Below are 17,304 nucleotides of genomic sequence, written 5' to 3'. Positions count from 1 at the left end.
CAAATCATCTGTGCCTTCTGCCAGTGTCCTGGGTCACATCACTGTGCATGGCTCTGCTGTTTTATTTTTTTAATTCCTCCCAGACAGTGACACAAAAGGGACCAGAAGAACGAGTTACTTACCTTCGGTAACGACTTTTCTGGTGGATACATTAGCTACCTGTGGATTCCTCACCTAATGAATACTCCCATGGCGCCAGCATTCAACGGAAATCTTCTTCCTAGTCTCTGCACGTCGACGAGGACGTCACTCTAGCCCACGCGACGCCGTCTGACGTCATACAGACAATAAGAGGTCCTCGACGACGTGCCGACGTCAGTACCAACATTTTTTACGTGCATGAGAACAACAACCCAATGCAATGAAAGAGCAAGGCAACATCCCATAACATTGTAAAACACACAACATTGCAATAAAATGGCTGTAAATTTAATATAACTCTCTTTTTTTTTTTTTTAAACCAACAAATATATGCAAATCATGTATATACACAAAGATATATACATATATATATACATATAAATATACACAAGTATCCATATATACAAATCTATTGCAACCTTGAAGACCAAGAGGAGCTCACTCAAGGATTACTTGGTGAGACCAGAAAGGCAACGGGGAGGCGGGTGGGACCGTGAGGAATCCACAGGTAGCTAATGTATCCACCAGAAAAGTCGTTACCGAAGGTAAGTAACTCGTTCTTCTGATGGATACAACTACCTGTGGATTCCTCACCTAATGAATAGAGTCCCAAAGCAGTACCACTCCCGGTGGAGGGTGCCTGTATGGTCAAACCAAGAAATCCTGCAGCACTGACCGTGCAAAATGGCCGTCCCTTCTGACCTCAGAGTCCAAACAATAATGTTTCGCAAAAGTGTGAAGGGACAACCAAGTTGCGGCCTTGCAGATTTCGACCACCGGACCACCTCTGGCCAAGGCCGTAGTGGTCGACTTAGCTCTGGTGGAATGAGCTCTAATGCCATCAGGAGGATCCTTCTTTGCCAAAGAGTAACAGATTTTAATGCAAAGAACAACCCACCTGGAGAGTGTTCTCTTGTGGACTGCCTTTCCTCTCCTCTTGCCCACGTATCCGATGAACAGCTGATCCTCCAGCCTGAAATCCTTCGTTCTATCAATGAAGAAGCTTAACGCCCTCTTTGGGTCCAATCGATGTAGTCTCTCTTCCTCCTTTGAAGGATGAGGCGGAGGATAGAACGTGGACAAAGTAATTGTCTGGGCCAAATGGAAGGGTGAAACAATCTTCGGGAGGAAAGCAGCCTTGGTCCTCAACACCACCTTATCCCCATAAAAAGTTGTATAAGGGGGTTTTACCGATAAGGCCTGCAACTCACTCACTCTCCTTGCAGATGTTATAGCCACCAGGAAGACTGTTTTAATAACCAAATACCTTAATGGGCAAGAATGCATAGGCTCAAAAGGGGACCCCATAAGGAAAGTGAGGACCAAGGACAAATCCCATTGAGGCATCACAAATGGTTTTGGAGGATATTTATTTAGAAGACCTTTCAAGAATCTGAGAACAATAGGGGATTTAAATAACGATGGTTGGTCTGGAAGACAAATGAAGGCTGACAGGGCAGACAAATAACCTTTAATGGTAGCCACTGCACAACCTTTCTGCGCTAGAGACAGAGCAAAAGACAAAACATCTGACAGATGAGCATGTGAGGGATCAATCTGTCTCTCTCCACACCAGATAACAAATTTAGACCACCTATTAGCGTAGATAGATTTAGTGGAGTGTCGCCTGGCCGCTAATATAACATCCACTACATCAGGCGGGAGAGAGAAGGAACTCAGGTTGCCCCGTTCAATCTCTAGGCATGTAGGTGTAGACTCTGGAGGTTGGGGTGTAAAACCTGCCCCTGCGACTGCGAGAGGAGGTCTGCCCTGAGAGGGAGACGGAGCGGAGGGCACAGCGAGAGTTGGAGAAGGTCGGAGTACCACACCCTCCTTGGCCAATCCGGAGCTATTAAGATGACTTGGGCCCGGTCTTGGCGAATCTTCCTCAACACTCGAGGAATCAAGGGTATGGGGGGAAACGCGTAAAGCAACTGGTCGCACCAGGTTATCAGAAACGCGTCCCCCAATGCTCCCTGCACCGGATACTGGAGGCTGCAGAATAACGGACAATGCGCGTTCTCCCGAGTGGCAAACAGATCTATCCGAGGAAACCCCCACATCTGGAAGATTAAACGGACTTGATCTGGATGGAGACGCCACTCGTGGTCGGCCGAGAATTGGCGACTGAGACTGTCCGCACGTACATTCAAGACCCCGGCCAGATGATTTGCTACCAAGCAAATCTGATGGTCCTTTGCCCAGGACCATAGTCGAAGAGCTACTCTGCAGAGAAGGTACGACCCTACTCCTCCCTGTTTGTTTATGTACCACATCGTGGTAGTATTGTCCGTCAGGACCTGTACCGACTGACCACGAAGGGAAGGGAGGAAGGCCTTGAGAGCCAGACGTACAGCCCGTAACTCTAACAGATTGATATGAAACCTCTGTTCCTCTGGAGACCAAAGCCCTTTGATCTCCAGATCCCCCAGATGAGCTCCCCACCCTAGAGTGGAAGCATCCGTTATGACCGTGGCCACTGGTAGCGACTGCGCGAACGGCTTTCCTTGCGAAAGATTGTTGCACGCAATCCACCACTTCAAGTCCACAGCAGCATCTCTGGAGATCTTGACCGCACCTTCTAGATCTCCCTTGTGTTGAGACCACTGCCTTCGGAGGCACCACTGAAGAGCCCTCATGTGCCAGCGAGCATGCGTGACCAACAGTATGCAGGAGGCAAACAGACCGAGCAGACGAAGGACCTTGAGGACTGGAACTACCGCTCCATTTCGAAACATTGGAACCAATTCCTGAATATCTTGAACCCGCTGAGGCGGAGGAAAGGCTTGATTCAATGTTGTATCCAGTACTGCCCCTATGAACAGGAGGCGCTGAGAGGGCTCCAGGTGAGATTTGGGCACGTTCACCGAAAAGCCCAGGTCGAACACCAACTGGGTTGTTGACTGCAGATGATACGACACAAGCTCCGGGGACTTGGCTTTGATCAACCAGTCGTCCAAGTAAGGGAATACTGCTATCCCCTTCCTTCTGAGCTCTGCCGCAACCACTGACATCACCTTCGTGAAGACTCGAGGTGCTGAAGTAAGACCAAACGGAAGGACCGCAAACTGATAGTGCTGCGACCCTACCACAAACCGGAGATACTTCCTGTGTGACTTGAGTATCGGGATATGAAAATAAGCATCCTGCAAGTCGACAGACACCATCCAATCTTCTTTGTTCAACGCCAAAAGCACCTGTGCTAGGGTCAGCATCTTGAACTTTTCCTGATTGAGGAACCAATTCAAGATCCTCAGATACAGGATCGGTCTCAACCGACCATCTTTCTTGGGAATCAGGAAGTACCTCGAGTAACAACCTTGACCCCTTTCCTGCTCTGGAACCAACTCCACCACGCCCTTTGAAAAGAGGACTTGAACCTCCTGTTCTAGCAACAGGAGGTGTTCTGAACAATAAGATGGGCGGGGCGGGAGGGGGGGCGGAAACTCCCGAAAGGGAAGGGTGTAGCCTTTCTCCACAATACTGATAACCCAAGTGTCCGTTGTAATAGTCTCCCACTTGTGGAGAAAATGCCGTAATCTTCCCCCTACAGGAGAGGAGTGAGTGGGAAATGGTGGAAGCCTAAGGCTGCTTTCCCTGCTGCACCCCTCCAGAGGACGAGGAAGAGGTTGAGTGCTGTTGAGAGGCTCCTCTGGTGCGGGCCCTACCTCTCCCTCTAAATGATCTATAGGGGTGAGAAGAGGCGGCTTGCTGGAACCTACCCCGAAAGGAAGAGGAGGAAGAGCCACGCCCAAATCCACAAAACCTCCTGAAAAATCTGGAAGAGGCAGAGGAAGAAGGAGCTTGCGGCCCTAACGATTTGGCTGTGGCCCTGCTCTCTTTAAATCGCTCCAAGGCCGAATCTGCCTTTGCTCCAAACAGTTTGTCCCCATCAAACGGGAGGTCTAATAGGGTCGACTGTACATCCGCAGAAAACCCTGAATTACGGAGCCAGGCCTGTCTCCTTGCCACCACAGCCGTGCCCATCGCCCTAGCCACCGAGTCGGTAGTGTCCAGTCCAGACTGGATAATCTGGGTTGCAGCAGCCTGGGCGTCTGAGACAAAATCCAAGAGTCCCTGGGGAAGCTCCGTAAAAGAAGATGAAATATCATCCATAAGAGCATGGACATATCTCCCCAGAATGCAAGTTGCGTTGGTGGCCTTCAACGCCAAACTGCAAGAAGAAAATATTTTCTTGGATTGCGCATCCAGTTTTTTGGAGTCCCTGTCTCCTGGCACCGTCGGGAAGGATCCAGGCGCTGATTTTGAAGAACAGGAGGCCTGTACCACCAAGCTCTCCGGCGTAGGGTGTCTTGAAAGAAAGCCAGGGTCAGATGGTGCAGTCCGATATCTCCTGGCCACAGCCCTATGAACTGCTGAGGAAGATACAGGCTTCTTCCACATCTCCAACACTGGATCAAGCAAAGCCTCATTAAACGGCAAGAGAGGCTCTGCTGCAGCAGAGGCCGGATGCAGCACCTCCGTCAATAAATTCTGCTTTGCCTCTGCCACCGGCAAAGGCAGGCCCAGAAAATTAGCCACCTTCCTCACCACCGCGTGAAAGGTAGCAGCCTCCTCCGTATACTCCCCTGGAGATGAAAGGTCCCACTCAGGTGAAGTATCCAGCCCACTGGCCGTATCCAGACCATGTAGTCCATCACCCGAGTCCTCAACCTCTCCTTCCTCCAGGACTCACTGGTACTCCTGCTCTTCCAACAGACGGAGAGCACGCCTCCTTGAATGTAGTCTCTGCTCAATGCGCGGAGTCGACATGGCCTCTGCCGAAGTCGAAGATCGGCGCCGATCTCCAGAAGCATCCGGCGCCGCAGACAGCTTCGGCGCCGATGAAGGAACAGGACAAAGGGATCTTGGAGCCGATGGACCCACCGGAGTCACAGGACAAAATCCCGACGTCGACGGGATGGAAACATCCGGAGCCAATCCCTCGGAAGCCACCGGAGCGGCCACCGGCGCCGACACTGGCGCCGAGCCCACATTCCCAAAAGGGAGAAAGGGCATAAAGGGTGCCGGCCGAAGAGGCGCAGGATCACCCAATGAAAAGGCCAAAGGCCCCGAAGGACCAGCCGGAGCACCTCCTCGAGCCATCTGCTGAAAGATGGTATACATCGCATTCAGAAATGCGGTACTATCGGCTCCAGGGGCTGGAAAAGCCAGATACTGGGGTGCCTGGATCGAAGGCGACCCCGACGCCGGCCTCGGCGTCCGCGACGCCGGAGACATCACAAGAGGCTGCATCACCTCAACCACAGACGCTTGTCCAGGCGAAGTCGGTGACGCCGGAGAGGGCAACGGCGTCGATGGATGCGGCGTGACCGTGGGACTGACCTCCCAAGTCCTCCGACGTCGAGCCGAAGGCGACCTCGAACGAGCCTCCTTGCTTGAATGACGCCGTGAATCTCTACGGCGCCGGGAGTCTCGATGACGCCGATGAGACCTTGGCGAGGAAGACTTCTTGTGATGTTTTTCCTTTCTCTTCGACTTCGCCAGGAATAATTTAGCCTCAGGTTCCTTGAGGGCCTTCGGATTCATGTGCTGACATGAATCGCAAGTCACAACGTCATGATCGGACCTCAAGCACCAGAGACAGTCGGAGTGAGGATCTGTAACGGACATCTTGCCCCCACACTCTCGACAGGGCTTGAAACCCGACTTTCTCTGAGACATTGTTACCGCAGAGAAGAACTACGCAGCAGAAAACACACTGTAACCACTAAAGTAACAGTAGCTCCTTCGAAGATAACCGTTTCGAATGCACGGAAAAAAGGGAACTGACGTCGGCACGTCGTCGAGGACCTCTTATTGTCTGTATGACGTCAGACGGCGTCGTGTGGGCTAGAGTGACGTCCTCGTCGACGTGCAGAGACTAGGAAGAAGATTTCCGTTGAATGCTGGCGCCATGGGAGTATTCATTAGGTGAGGAATCCACAGGTAGTTGTATCCATCAGAAGTAGGTAGGATGGGCCTTACTGCCAGGAAGGCTGGGAGTGGAGGTGTGCCTTGCCCCACATAACCTTCAAAGGGCTGGACCTGCCTTAGTCCTACTGGCCTCTGCTGCAGTGACTTCCTGATTCCCAAGAGGTGCCACCCAGGTCCTGGACCCTTAGCTGGCGTCAGTCTGAGCTCCTCCCAAGAAGAAGAGATGAAATCCTGAAGTCTGGGCTCTTTCAATCTGTGAATGGACTCTTTTGTGTGGCGACTGATGCCCATGATGACCAACACAAAGCTCCTGTGAGGAGCTGCCCTCGTGTTACAATGACTGCCAATGAAAACCAGCAACACAAGATCTATACTTAACACTACAGCAAAGACAGCCCACCATTAACCAACAAAGGGATGCTCCAGCAATGACCATCTATGACACCCGATCAGATCTATGCACTACTGTGATGACAGCCTGCCCCGCCTAACCTGCTCTTTGCGCTACAGCGAAGCATCTGCAACTCCCTCCCTGCTCATTACAGCATACTCCACCATGAACAGAACTCTTTGTACTGAACTTTGAGATTTTAACTCCTTCAGCAGGACTAACCTGGTCCATATATCCAGCCCACGATCCATCATGGTTGGCATGAACATCTGACTTTTCCCTGGTCTTGCACAATTAGATGACAGCAAGTGGCACTGTGTGTTTTTAGGAGTTATATTTACTTCAGAATTGAATATCTCTGGTACTACTGGTAGGATAGGATTTTTGATTTGCTGGTATTATTTTATTTATTTGACTCGATTTTTGTAAATTGGTCTGCAATGTTTCTTGTTTTGAGTTTTCACATTATTATTGTTTGTGTGCTGCAGATATACTTCACACATTGCCTCTAAGTTAAGCCTGAGTGCTTTGAGTCAAGATACCAGAGGGTTAGCACAGGTTAATTTAGTGACTGTTGTGATTCACCCTGACAAGGGTTGTGTTTGTTACCTGAGTGGGTCTTCTCCACACCTCAATCAATAACCTAATTTCTCACAATAACCCACTTCCTTACAGTACGTGAAATCAAACACCACAAGGTTCTATCAAACACTGGATTTTATTATATTCTGCGTATGATGATAATGCAGATTTTACTTACATATTCACCATAGCTCTCTGGTGCTGGTGCTGGTGCAGGTGGCAGTGGAGCAGGTCGATAGGCTGGGGGTGGCGGTATGCCTCTAGCTCTGGAGGATAGTCCACGGACACGTGAAATAGCGACTCTTGCAGGTGGAATTCCACGGGGTGCAGCTGCTCCTCTAGGTACGCTTGCTGATAAGGGTGGCACTCCACCTCTGCCCCTATCAAGAAAAAAATCAAATATATTATAAATGTGTACCAATATGTAGAGTGATACACAGGTGTGCAGTCAAAAAAAATCAGCAGGTTTTAAATAACACTTAAAATGTAGGCATGTGCTGCAAGATGTCAGGCTGCACTTCAGAACAGTCACAGCGCTGCCACTAACCTCTTTATTTCTCTATCAACACATAAACAGATATGTTGGTTCACTTTGGGCAGTGAAGCACACTCAGCCTGCCTTACCAGTGTACAAGAGGCAGCTTTGACTGTAAGCCTCATTCTGCACAGCTGTGATGGCTTGAACGATGCTAGCAAAAGGCGGGAGAACTGAATTTCTTCTCAGTTTCATAATGTCCCTGTATTTCAAACATTTTAATGAGCTACCGTCTAGTGCGAGGGGTGTAACAGAGCCCCCCCCCCCAGCTTCTGCTGGAATGCAGCACAGGAAAGAAATAGAGAAACTCAAAAGTTGCATGAAATGACAGACCAGCTGAGGTCTATTTGGTCTGGAAGAGGTGTTAAAAAAAGCAGCAACAGACGTGCAGTTAATTCTGCAGCACCCTTATTTGTGCAGGGCTACCACTGACTATACAATGGTACTTCAAAGGCACAGCTAGGCTCACCCAACCTTCACACTTTCTTTGTGATTGACAGCACTTGGCAGGTGATGCTCATAGGTCAGTCACTGCCAGTCACCGCAAGAATGTGAATGTATTCTGCCCACCCCGCAAGCCAGGGGGGCTTTGGAGGAATGGAACAATGTGAGGCACACGCTGCTATGTGCTGAAGGATTGAAGAGGAAAATTGAAAAAATTAATGTAGGTTATCGCAGGGAGGAAATAATGAAGAGAAATGACAGTTTGGGATGTTTGCAGAAAATGTGCCACCCCCAACCCTGTAGGTATCAACATTGCAGCAGGAGCTGTGGCACAGTGCTCAGAGGATGTGAATTGCAGTTCCTTTGCCAGCATTATTTCCACTGGCACCCTTGAAATCAGGGACGTGCATGGCTGTCAATGGTGCAGTAGGTACAGTGGCACCACACCCCAATGTGCTGAAGGGCACACTGAATCCTGAATATTTCAGTATTTTACTATCCTAACAGAAGTCAAAGGGGCCATTTCCCTGCTTGCACCTGGTCCCTTGTCCCAATTGCTTACTATGTCACTGAGCAGAACAGGTGCTCTGTTTGTATAGAAGGGTGTGGAAGTGAGCCAGGGTCACTTAGGGGTGTGAAACATATGTCCGCTACATATATTTATTTAAATTCCATGTCCGCTGTATATATTTATCTAAATTCCACCTTGAATGCTTCTTTTTATAATTCCATGTAAAATGAAAAAAAAAATCAAAAGTGCTCTGAATTGTTATAAAGGGATGGGAGCAAGTAGGGACCAAAGGTGAGAATGATATCAAGCATATATGAGGATAAGGGTGCTGTGGAAGAAGGTGTTTCTGTGTGCATTAAAAGGAAATAAACGTCCGCTCACAGATACAATTTGCAGACAGCTACTATAAAAGAGACATCATTTGCATTATTTATTAATACTTTTCTGAATCCAACTTTTATGTGCCATTATTCCTGGATGAATGTGATGCATTCTATTGACTCTTCAAAATACAAAATAGTCAAGAATACTTTTCTTCGAATTTCTTTCACCACAAAAGTCTGAACATTTGTGAGGATGAGCAGAAATCCGAAAGTGAATACTTACCTCGTTCCAAACTTTCCGTTGCTTAAGAAAAATAAAAATAGAGACTTTTACAACCATGAAAATTGTTATCTTAAAGATAAATAATGATTTGTAAAATGAACTAAAATGGGACACAAATTGTTAATATATAGTGTATAACATACTGAAATATTACAAGCCCATCTGCACAATTTAAAGTAGAAACATAAATTGATCCACCAATTACATTCTGTTTGTGGTTTCATATTTTTAAGCATTTAATTATATTTCACCAGAAAGACAGCTATAGACTAGATAGATACATGGTCGACATTTTCAATCAACAGAATTAGTTACATTTTGAGTGGATAGCTGATGCACACTAACTGATCGGTATAAATTCCGTATTACATGGGCATATATTTTTGGTTGGCATCTTGTTTTCAAAATATCGTATAATCACAGTGACACTGAAATAACCCATTAGCGGAAACTGTGTTCCATGTTTATAAATTCTGAAGTCACTGACTGCAGGTCAGGAAGCAAGGTGGATCTCACAACTCTGTGATGAAAATGTACAGGGCAAACATGTAGATAAAACCTTTTTTTAAAAATTATTTATGCATAAAAAAAGAACACATATGATTATGCACTACATTACAGCAGATTACATTTAAGGAAAAGTACAGTCAGTCGACCAACCAATGGCAGTACCAGTTCGAGACCCCCACCCGAGTACACACATTGTGTTCTGGCCTAGTAGGCATAGAGAAATAAAACATTTATAGTACTAGACTAGGTCGCACCAACCACCACAAACGCATTAGGTACATTGATTAGTGGCGCCAACCACTACATATTCGGTGCAGTGCATTTCAACACATTAACTATCAAACAAACAGAACACTGTAATTATAGTGAGCACTGACAGAACTGAAGATAGTGTAACAATGCCCATATGACATTGAAGGTATCACGCACATGCGGCCAAGGGGGGGGGGTGCCCAGTGGGGGCAACTGGATAACAGTCCATATACAGGGAGTGCAGAATTATTAGGCAAATGAGTATTTTGACCACATCATCCTCTTTATGCATGTTGTCTTACTCCAAGCTGTATAGGCTCGAAAGCCTACTACCAATTAAGCATATTAGGTGATGTGCATCTCTGTAATGAGAAGGGGTGTGGTCTAATGACATCAACACCCTATATCAGGTGTGCATAATTATTAGGCAACTTCCTTTCCTTTGGCAAAATGGGTCAAAAGAAGGACTTGACAGGCTCCGAAAAGTCAAAAATAGTGAGATATCTTGCAGACGGATGCAGCACTCTTAAAATTGCAAAGCTTCTGAAGCGTGATCATCGAACAATCAAGCGTTTCATTAAAAATAGTCAACAGGGTTGCAAGAAGCGTGTGGAAAAACCAAGGCGCAAAATAACTGCCCATGAACTGAGAAAAGTCAAGCGTGCAGCTGCCACGATGCCACTTGCCACCAGTTTGGCCATATTTCAGAGCTGCAACATCACTGGAGTGCCCAAAAGCACAAGGTGTGCAATACTCAGAGACATGGCCAAGGTAAGAAAGGCTGAAAGACGACCACCACTGAACAAGACACACAAGCTGAAACGTCAAGACTGGGCCAATAAATATCTCAAGACTGATTTTTCTAAGGTTTTATGGACTGATGAAATGAGAGTGAGTCTTGATGGGCCAGATGGATGGGCCCGTGGCTGGATTGGTAAAGGGCAGAGAGCTCCAGTCCGACTCAGACGCCAGCAAGGTGGAGGTGGAGTACTGGTTTGGGCTGGTATCATCAAAGATGAGCTTGTGGGGCCTTTTCGGGTTGAGGATGGAGTCAAGCTCAACTCCCAGTCCTACTGCCAGTTCCTGGAAGACACCTTCTTCAAGCAGTGGTACAGGAAGAAGTCTGCATCCTTCAAGAAAAACATGATTTTCATGCAGGACAATGCTCCATCACATGCGTCCAAGTACTCCACAGCGTGGCTGGCAAGAAAGGGTATAAAAGAAGGAAATCTAATGACATGGCCTCCTTGTTCACCTGATCTGAACCCCATTGAGAACCTGTGGTCCATCATCAAATGTGAGATTTACGAGGAGGGAAAACAGTACACCTCTCTGAACAGTGTCTGGGAGGCTGTGGTTGCTGCTGCACGCAATGTTGATGGTGAACAGATCAAAACACTGACAGAATCCATGGATGGCAGGCTTTTGAGTGTCCTTGCAAAGAAAGGTGGCTATATTGGTCACTGATTTGTTTTTGTTTTGTTTTTGAATGTCAGAAATGTATATTTGTGAATGTTGAGATGTTATATTGGTTTCACTGGTAATAATAAATAATTGAAATGGGTATATATATTTTTTTTGTTAAGTTGCCTAATAATTATGCACAGTAATAGTCACCTGCACACACAGATATCCCCCAAACATAGCTAAAACTAAAAACAAACTAAAAACTACTTCCAAAAATATTCAGCTTTGATATTAATGAGTTTTTTGGGTTCATTGAGAACATGGTTGTTGTTCAATAATAAAATTAATCCTCAAAAATACAACTTGCCTAATAATTCTGCACTCCCTGTACAAATCAGGGACAAGGACGAGGAAAAGGTCCACTCATGACAACCCCCACATCAAAAGCCAACCCTGGAGACACACCCACCATGTAACCTCAAAACTCACAGCCATGCCTCTATAACCTCTAACCTCATTCATTCCTTGAGTGGACTAACTATGTCCAAAGTTCAGCAGGTGGAAGCGTCTGTTAAGGGGTCCTCCCCCTCACTCTCTCGCACACCAGATAACTCATTAATCATATCATGCCAGAGCTCCAAGTCGCGGTCAGCATGTTCATCCACTCGAACCCTTTGCAGGCGACACTCCTCTGCGGTGGCCCATTCAGCCAAGTCACTCAGCCAATCAGCACGCAGTTGGGGGTGCGGGCTAGCCCATCGGATCACAATACACTTCTTCATCACGATAAGCCCCAGCTGTGCAAATCTATACGCCATCTTACAACCCTTCTTAAGGACAGGGAGCAGGCCCAGCAAACAGTGTTTCATTGCTACCTGCACTCGCACAGCCATTACCTTCCTGAGTGCCTCCACTACCTGACTCCAAAAGGGTTGGACAGAGCTAGAGACTCATGCCATATGATCAAATGCAGCCGACGGCACCCCACAACGGCCACAGCTGTCAGGTCTTGAGGGGGATATTCTATGCAGGCGTTGAGGTGTCAGGTATGCTCTATGCAAGTAATAGAAGTGTGTCAACTTAAATCGAGCATTGCTAGTCGCATCTTGCACCAGTGAACAGGCTCTATTCCATTCCCCATCCGTGAGTGCTACACCCAGGCCAGCTTCCCAGCAGCCCCTGCTTCTCTGCGTCCCAGTTAACCTATCACCCTTGAGACATTTATAAGTTCGGGACAGGAGACCGCCATCACCATCAGGGTCTAGAAGAGTACTGTAGGAACTGCCCCTGGCCCACTCCAAACAGGGACTCCGCTTCTTCCCTTGTAATAAACGTGCCATTGTGGTATAAGTCACCCGCATTAATACAACCCCCTGCGTGCCACTCTGCAAAATCCATCACCTGACAAAGGTTGTGATCCACCATAGCGGAAGCAGGCGCGCGTACGGGTCTTATGTAGAACTCACACAACCGCACTCTCCCAAGCTCTCGACACCTATTCTACCAAATAGGTAGAACCCTAGTGCCGACCATTAGTATATGCGGGAGACACTCCACATAGACAGAGCCAGTTAACAAATCCTTTTCCCAATTAGGAGTGTCCTCACACCACCAGACCACGTACTGTAGTAACCCGCTAGGTAATATAGGTAGAGGTCTGGCAGTCCCAGACCCCACCAGCCAGGTCCAATTTCAGGAGTTCCATGTGGACTCTGCATCTTTTGCCTACCCAGACTAGAGATAATAGTAATCAATCCTGCTGCCGGAATAATGAGAGAGGAAGCTCACAGAGTGAATTCTGCATGACATACAGGCACAGGGGAAGAACAATCATTTTACTAAGTGCGATTCTACCCATAACCGATAATGGGAGAGAGGTCCAGAATTGAACAAAGGCGCAGAGGCACTCCAGTACTCTTCCCATGTTTTGAATAAATTGCAGTTGCGGGGAGTACATCACTCAAACTCCTAAACATGAAAAGGACTCAATCTCCCAAGACAGCCCCAAATAGGGTAGCTCTGGCGCCACCAACGTCGACAGGCCTGCCATCGGGAATAATACCATTTTGTGCTGATTGATTCGGAGGCCCGATACCTGCCCAAAGATGTCCATCATACCCAAGAAGAGGGGGACCGCACGCTCAGGGTCTGTGACATACACCAGGGCATCATCAGCATACAGTGATATTACATGCGTTCTTGTCCCCACACGGATGCCCCACCTATCCAGCCCAGACTGTAGTTGTATGGACAGAGGGTCCATAGCCAACGCGAACAGCAATAGAGACAAGGGACACCCCTGCTGTGTGCCTCGTTTGATAGTAAAGGACTCCGACACTATCGCCCCTGTACGCACTCTCGCCCGAGGCGCTGTATATAAAAGACACACCCAGGATAGAAAGACGAGACCTATACCCATCCTACACATCACCTCAAATAAGTATTCCCAGGATAAGGTGTCAAACGCTTTCTCCATATCAACAGCCACCAGAGCTGCGGGAAACGTGGAGTCACAGGTCTCGTGTAGTATATGTGTTAAGTGCTGTATATTCATATGAGTCCCCCTCCCTAGTATAAATCCGCATTGATCACCCTGTACCACATGTGTCACCACTCTACACAAACGAGAGGCCAAAACCTTGGCCAAAAATTTAACATCCACATTTAGCATGGATAACGGTCTATAGGAGCCCAGGTCATCCGCCGCATTCCCAGGTTTCGGTAGCATGACTATCAGTGCTTCCCGCAAATTCTCCGTGAGAAGGCCCTCACCACGCTCCTCATGAAGGATTTCCAAGATTTGCAGCAGAATCACAGCGGGATAAGTTTGGTAAAATTCGACTGGTAGCCCATCAGGACCAGCACTTTCCCAGATGCCATTACTCCCAACGCCTCCACCAGATCATCCAAGGATACCTCCCCTTCTAACTCCTCCGACTGGGCCTCCGCAAGGTGAGGCAGCCGTAGACAACCAATGTACTCCCGTATCCGGGTCACACCTACGCCACATGGTGTGGCATAAATAGCCCGCACCTGTCCTAAAAAAAATTCTCCAGAAGGACCACAGAGCATCTGGATGATAGGAACGGGACGCTCCCGCCGGAGGAGCCAAGCCAACATACACCCAAGTGGTCTCCCTCCCGAAACAGACGCTGCCTATAATTCCTGCAGAAATAATTATCCAGTCTATCCCAGAGGTGTACAATTTTGCCACGCACCTCAAGGCAATCTGACTCCGAAGAGTCGCCATTATCTATTTGGCGCTGTAGGGCCACCAATATGTCTTCCTGTTGCGTGAGCTCCTGCTCCAAGCGCTTCCTAATACCATACATTTTACTAAGGCTTTCCCCTCTGATAACTACATTCAATGCCTCCCATTCGATGCCTCGGGCTGTAGCTGTACCCCAATTTGTACTAAAATAACCATTCAGCACACCTTGAAGGTCTTGTTTATATTCAGGATCGGCCAGTAGGTCTGGCCGAAGACACCACAGGGGGCTCGAGGGCTTGGGTATGTGTGTTTCACATTCCATAAGAGAGGGGCATGGTCCGATAAGAACCGGACCTGATAAACAACACGGCGGACGTCAAGCGATCAGTCATTGGCAAGGAGGAATCGATCCAGGCGGCTGTAAGCCCCATGCGTGGTCATGCAACACAAAAATATTCTAGAAGTGGGATACATCTCCCTCCACACATCCACAAAGTGTAAATTCCTCATAACCATCCGCAATTTGGCAGTCATGTGCGACTTAGTGTTCATCTTCGGTGGGTCCCTATCTAGGATTCAGTCTAGGACACAATTAAAATCACCAGCCCACAAAATGGGCATCCCAGTGTAAGATATTAATTCCTGTTGGAGCTGATGATAGAACCCCGCATCATCAGTGTTAGGGGCATAAACATTTAACAGACAGAGCTCCTGGCTATCTAATAACCTGTGTAAGAATATGCATCGGCCTTGTACGTCCGGTTTTAGGCTTCTTAACATAAAGGAAGTTCCGGGAGCAATCCAAACAGAGACCCTCCCTAGCGTAGGAGGAAGAGGTCGCCGAATAAAACTGCCCCCTCCATTTTTTCTGCACTTTTTGTGCTTCGCTTTCTATCAAATGCATCTCCTGTAGGAGAGCAATATGTACGCCAAGCCGCTTAAGATATGTGTGTACTCTGTAGCACTTCACAAAGGAATTAAATCCTCTAACATTCCATGTAACTATGTGTGTCAGGGTACCCACCATATTTTGTTCCACTCCGCCTGGTCCACTACAGTGCTCGACTGCCCCCTCCCCACCCACCCACATGCAGCCCCCCCAACACCAACCCCTGGCATGGCACACGCGCGACCTGATGATCTGATACCTTCTCAGCAGAAGAATGCCCACAGTGCTCACATTGTCAAAAACAGAATACCAACACCAACTAGAACCCACATAACACTCCCCCATCCCACCCCGGGTAACCACCACCCACAACTACTGTCTGCCCAATCATGTGTGTACCCCGCTATCACTTCTAGTGCCCAGAAGTGGGGAACAATCACCGCTCCCGCTCGATAGCCAGATTAAGGTCTGGACTACACTGCAACACTTCCAACACTCACCAATCGTCCGGCCCGCACACACACTGTCCCAAAAAGTGAACTGGCAATGGGGGGGTTCACAGGCTCACCACTCTGTCACAGCCCCAGACCAACCCGAACCCCCGCATCCCCAGCACCTAAAAGGCAGCAGTAGACAGGAGAAAAACAAAGGGCCATAGAGCCAGAGGATAGTCAACAGAGGGAAGACCCAGAGTATCGACCCAGAACCAAAGTACTTGACTCCAACCATAACAAAAGGTCCAATAAATCATTCATGACAACAACATATAAGTATAGCCCAGGTCTTTTAGCTTACGCTTAACACCAGCATATGACTGTTGTTGGAGCTGCACGCCCTGGTGTAGTCAGGGAAAAAACGGATAGTGTGATTCTCAAATGCAGGATCTCCATGTTTGCGCACCTCCTGCAAGATTGTGTTGCGGTCTCTAAAGTTAAGGACCTTGGCTATAATCATTCGCGGAGGGGTTCCCGGTGGCGGCAGCGGTGACAAGGCCCGGTGTGAACGCTCCACGACAAACACAGCCGACAATGGAGCAGCAGGCAATGATTTATGGATCCAGTCCTCTAGGATGGCATCCATATTCGCCCCCTCTACTCCTTTGGGGAAGCCCACTACACGGAGGTTACGGCGTCTCGCCCTACCCTCCGCATCCTCAACAGGTGCTTCCAGTTTGCGCATTTTAGCTTTGAGGACGGCCACCGATGCCTTCAGCGTGTCCACATCAGACTGCATGAAAGTGAATTTTTGCTCAGTGGCCACCGATCATTCCGCCACTACCCTCCAATCGTCTTTCAGCCGCAATGTGAGTTTGGGTTGCCCAGCTAGATGACTCAATAGCAGTCGTGGGCTCTGCTCCCTTCTCCGAGGAGCTAGAGGGATCTTTTTGACGACTCGCTCCTGCACACTGCGCTGTGTATTGGTCCATCTTTGTTTGCTGCGTTCCCTTGTTCGCTCTGTCCTTGCCCATGGTGAGCGCTTGATGAGGCGCCTGCTACAAGCGTATACTCCCAATGCCATGCACCACACTACCAGGTGCAGCGTAAGTGGTCAAACCTCGTGCCCTCGCCACGCACCTCCGCCTGGTCCTCAACTGCTTCACCCTCACGGACCACTACAGGGCGAACACTGGCACAGGCAGTAGCAGCACAGGTGTCGTCCTCCGCTCAATGTGTCCGTCTCACAACCAGCCAGTCCGCACTCCAGGAGCCGGACGACACAAGGCCACCCAAACTGAACACTAACGCAGAAGGGGTACCCCCAGAACAAGCCCAGCGACAGTCCTCAGCTACCTTCGCACGTTCAGTGCAGCTCTGTCCGTCATCCGCAGCCCAAGCGCCCTCCACAGCTGTTTAAGGACCGACTCCCTGCAGGATCCAAGTCACTATTA

The 17,304-nt window shown here is 48.4% G+C and overlaps 1 protein-coding gene across 3 annotated transcripts in view; it reads right to left on the bottom strand.

The window, feature by feature from the left end:
* KHDRBS3 (KH RNA binding domain containing, signal transduction associated 3) overlaps nt 1–17,304 on the bottom strand; it is a 274,683-nt gene that overhangs the window by 73,892 nt on the left and 183,487 nt on the right. For 2 of the 3 annotated variants that reach the window (XR_011201007.1, XM_069220792.1), the window contains exons 6-7: nt 9,148–9,168; nt 7,230–7,431 (exon numbers count right to left, since the gene is read on the bottom strand). Coding sequence is in view for 2 of the 3 variants with exons in the window: in XM_069220792.1 (XP_069076893.1) it covers nt 7,230–7,431; nt 9,148–9,168 (223 nt within the window). In the remaining variant the exon portion in view is untranslated. The remainder of the gene's footprint in view (nt 1–7,229; nt 7,432–9,147; nt 9,169–17,304) is intronic. The other variant, XM_069220794.1, reaches the window with a different exon arrangement.

This window comes from Pleurodeles waltl, chromosome 2_2, assembly GCF_031143425.1.
Source record: "Pleurodeles waltl isolate 20211129_DDA chromosome 2_2, aPleWal1.hap1.20221129, whole genome shotgun sequence".
Classification (NCBI taxonomy): domain Eukaryota; kingdom Metazoa; phylum Chordata; class Amphibia; order Caudata; family Salamandridae; genus Pleurodeles; species Pleurodeles waltl.
Note: the sequence above shows the minus strand (reverse complement) of the source record. Positions and strands in the feature narration are given on the sequence as shown.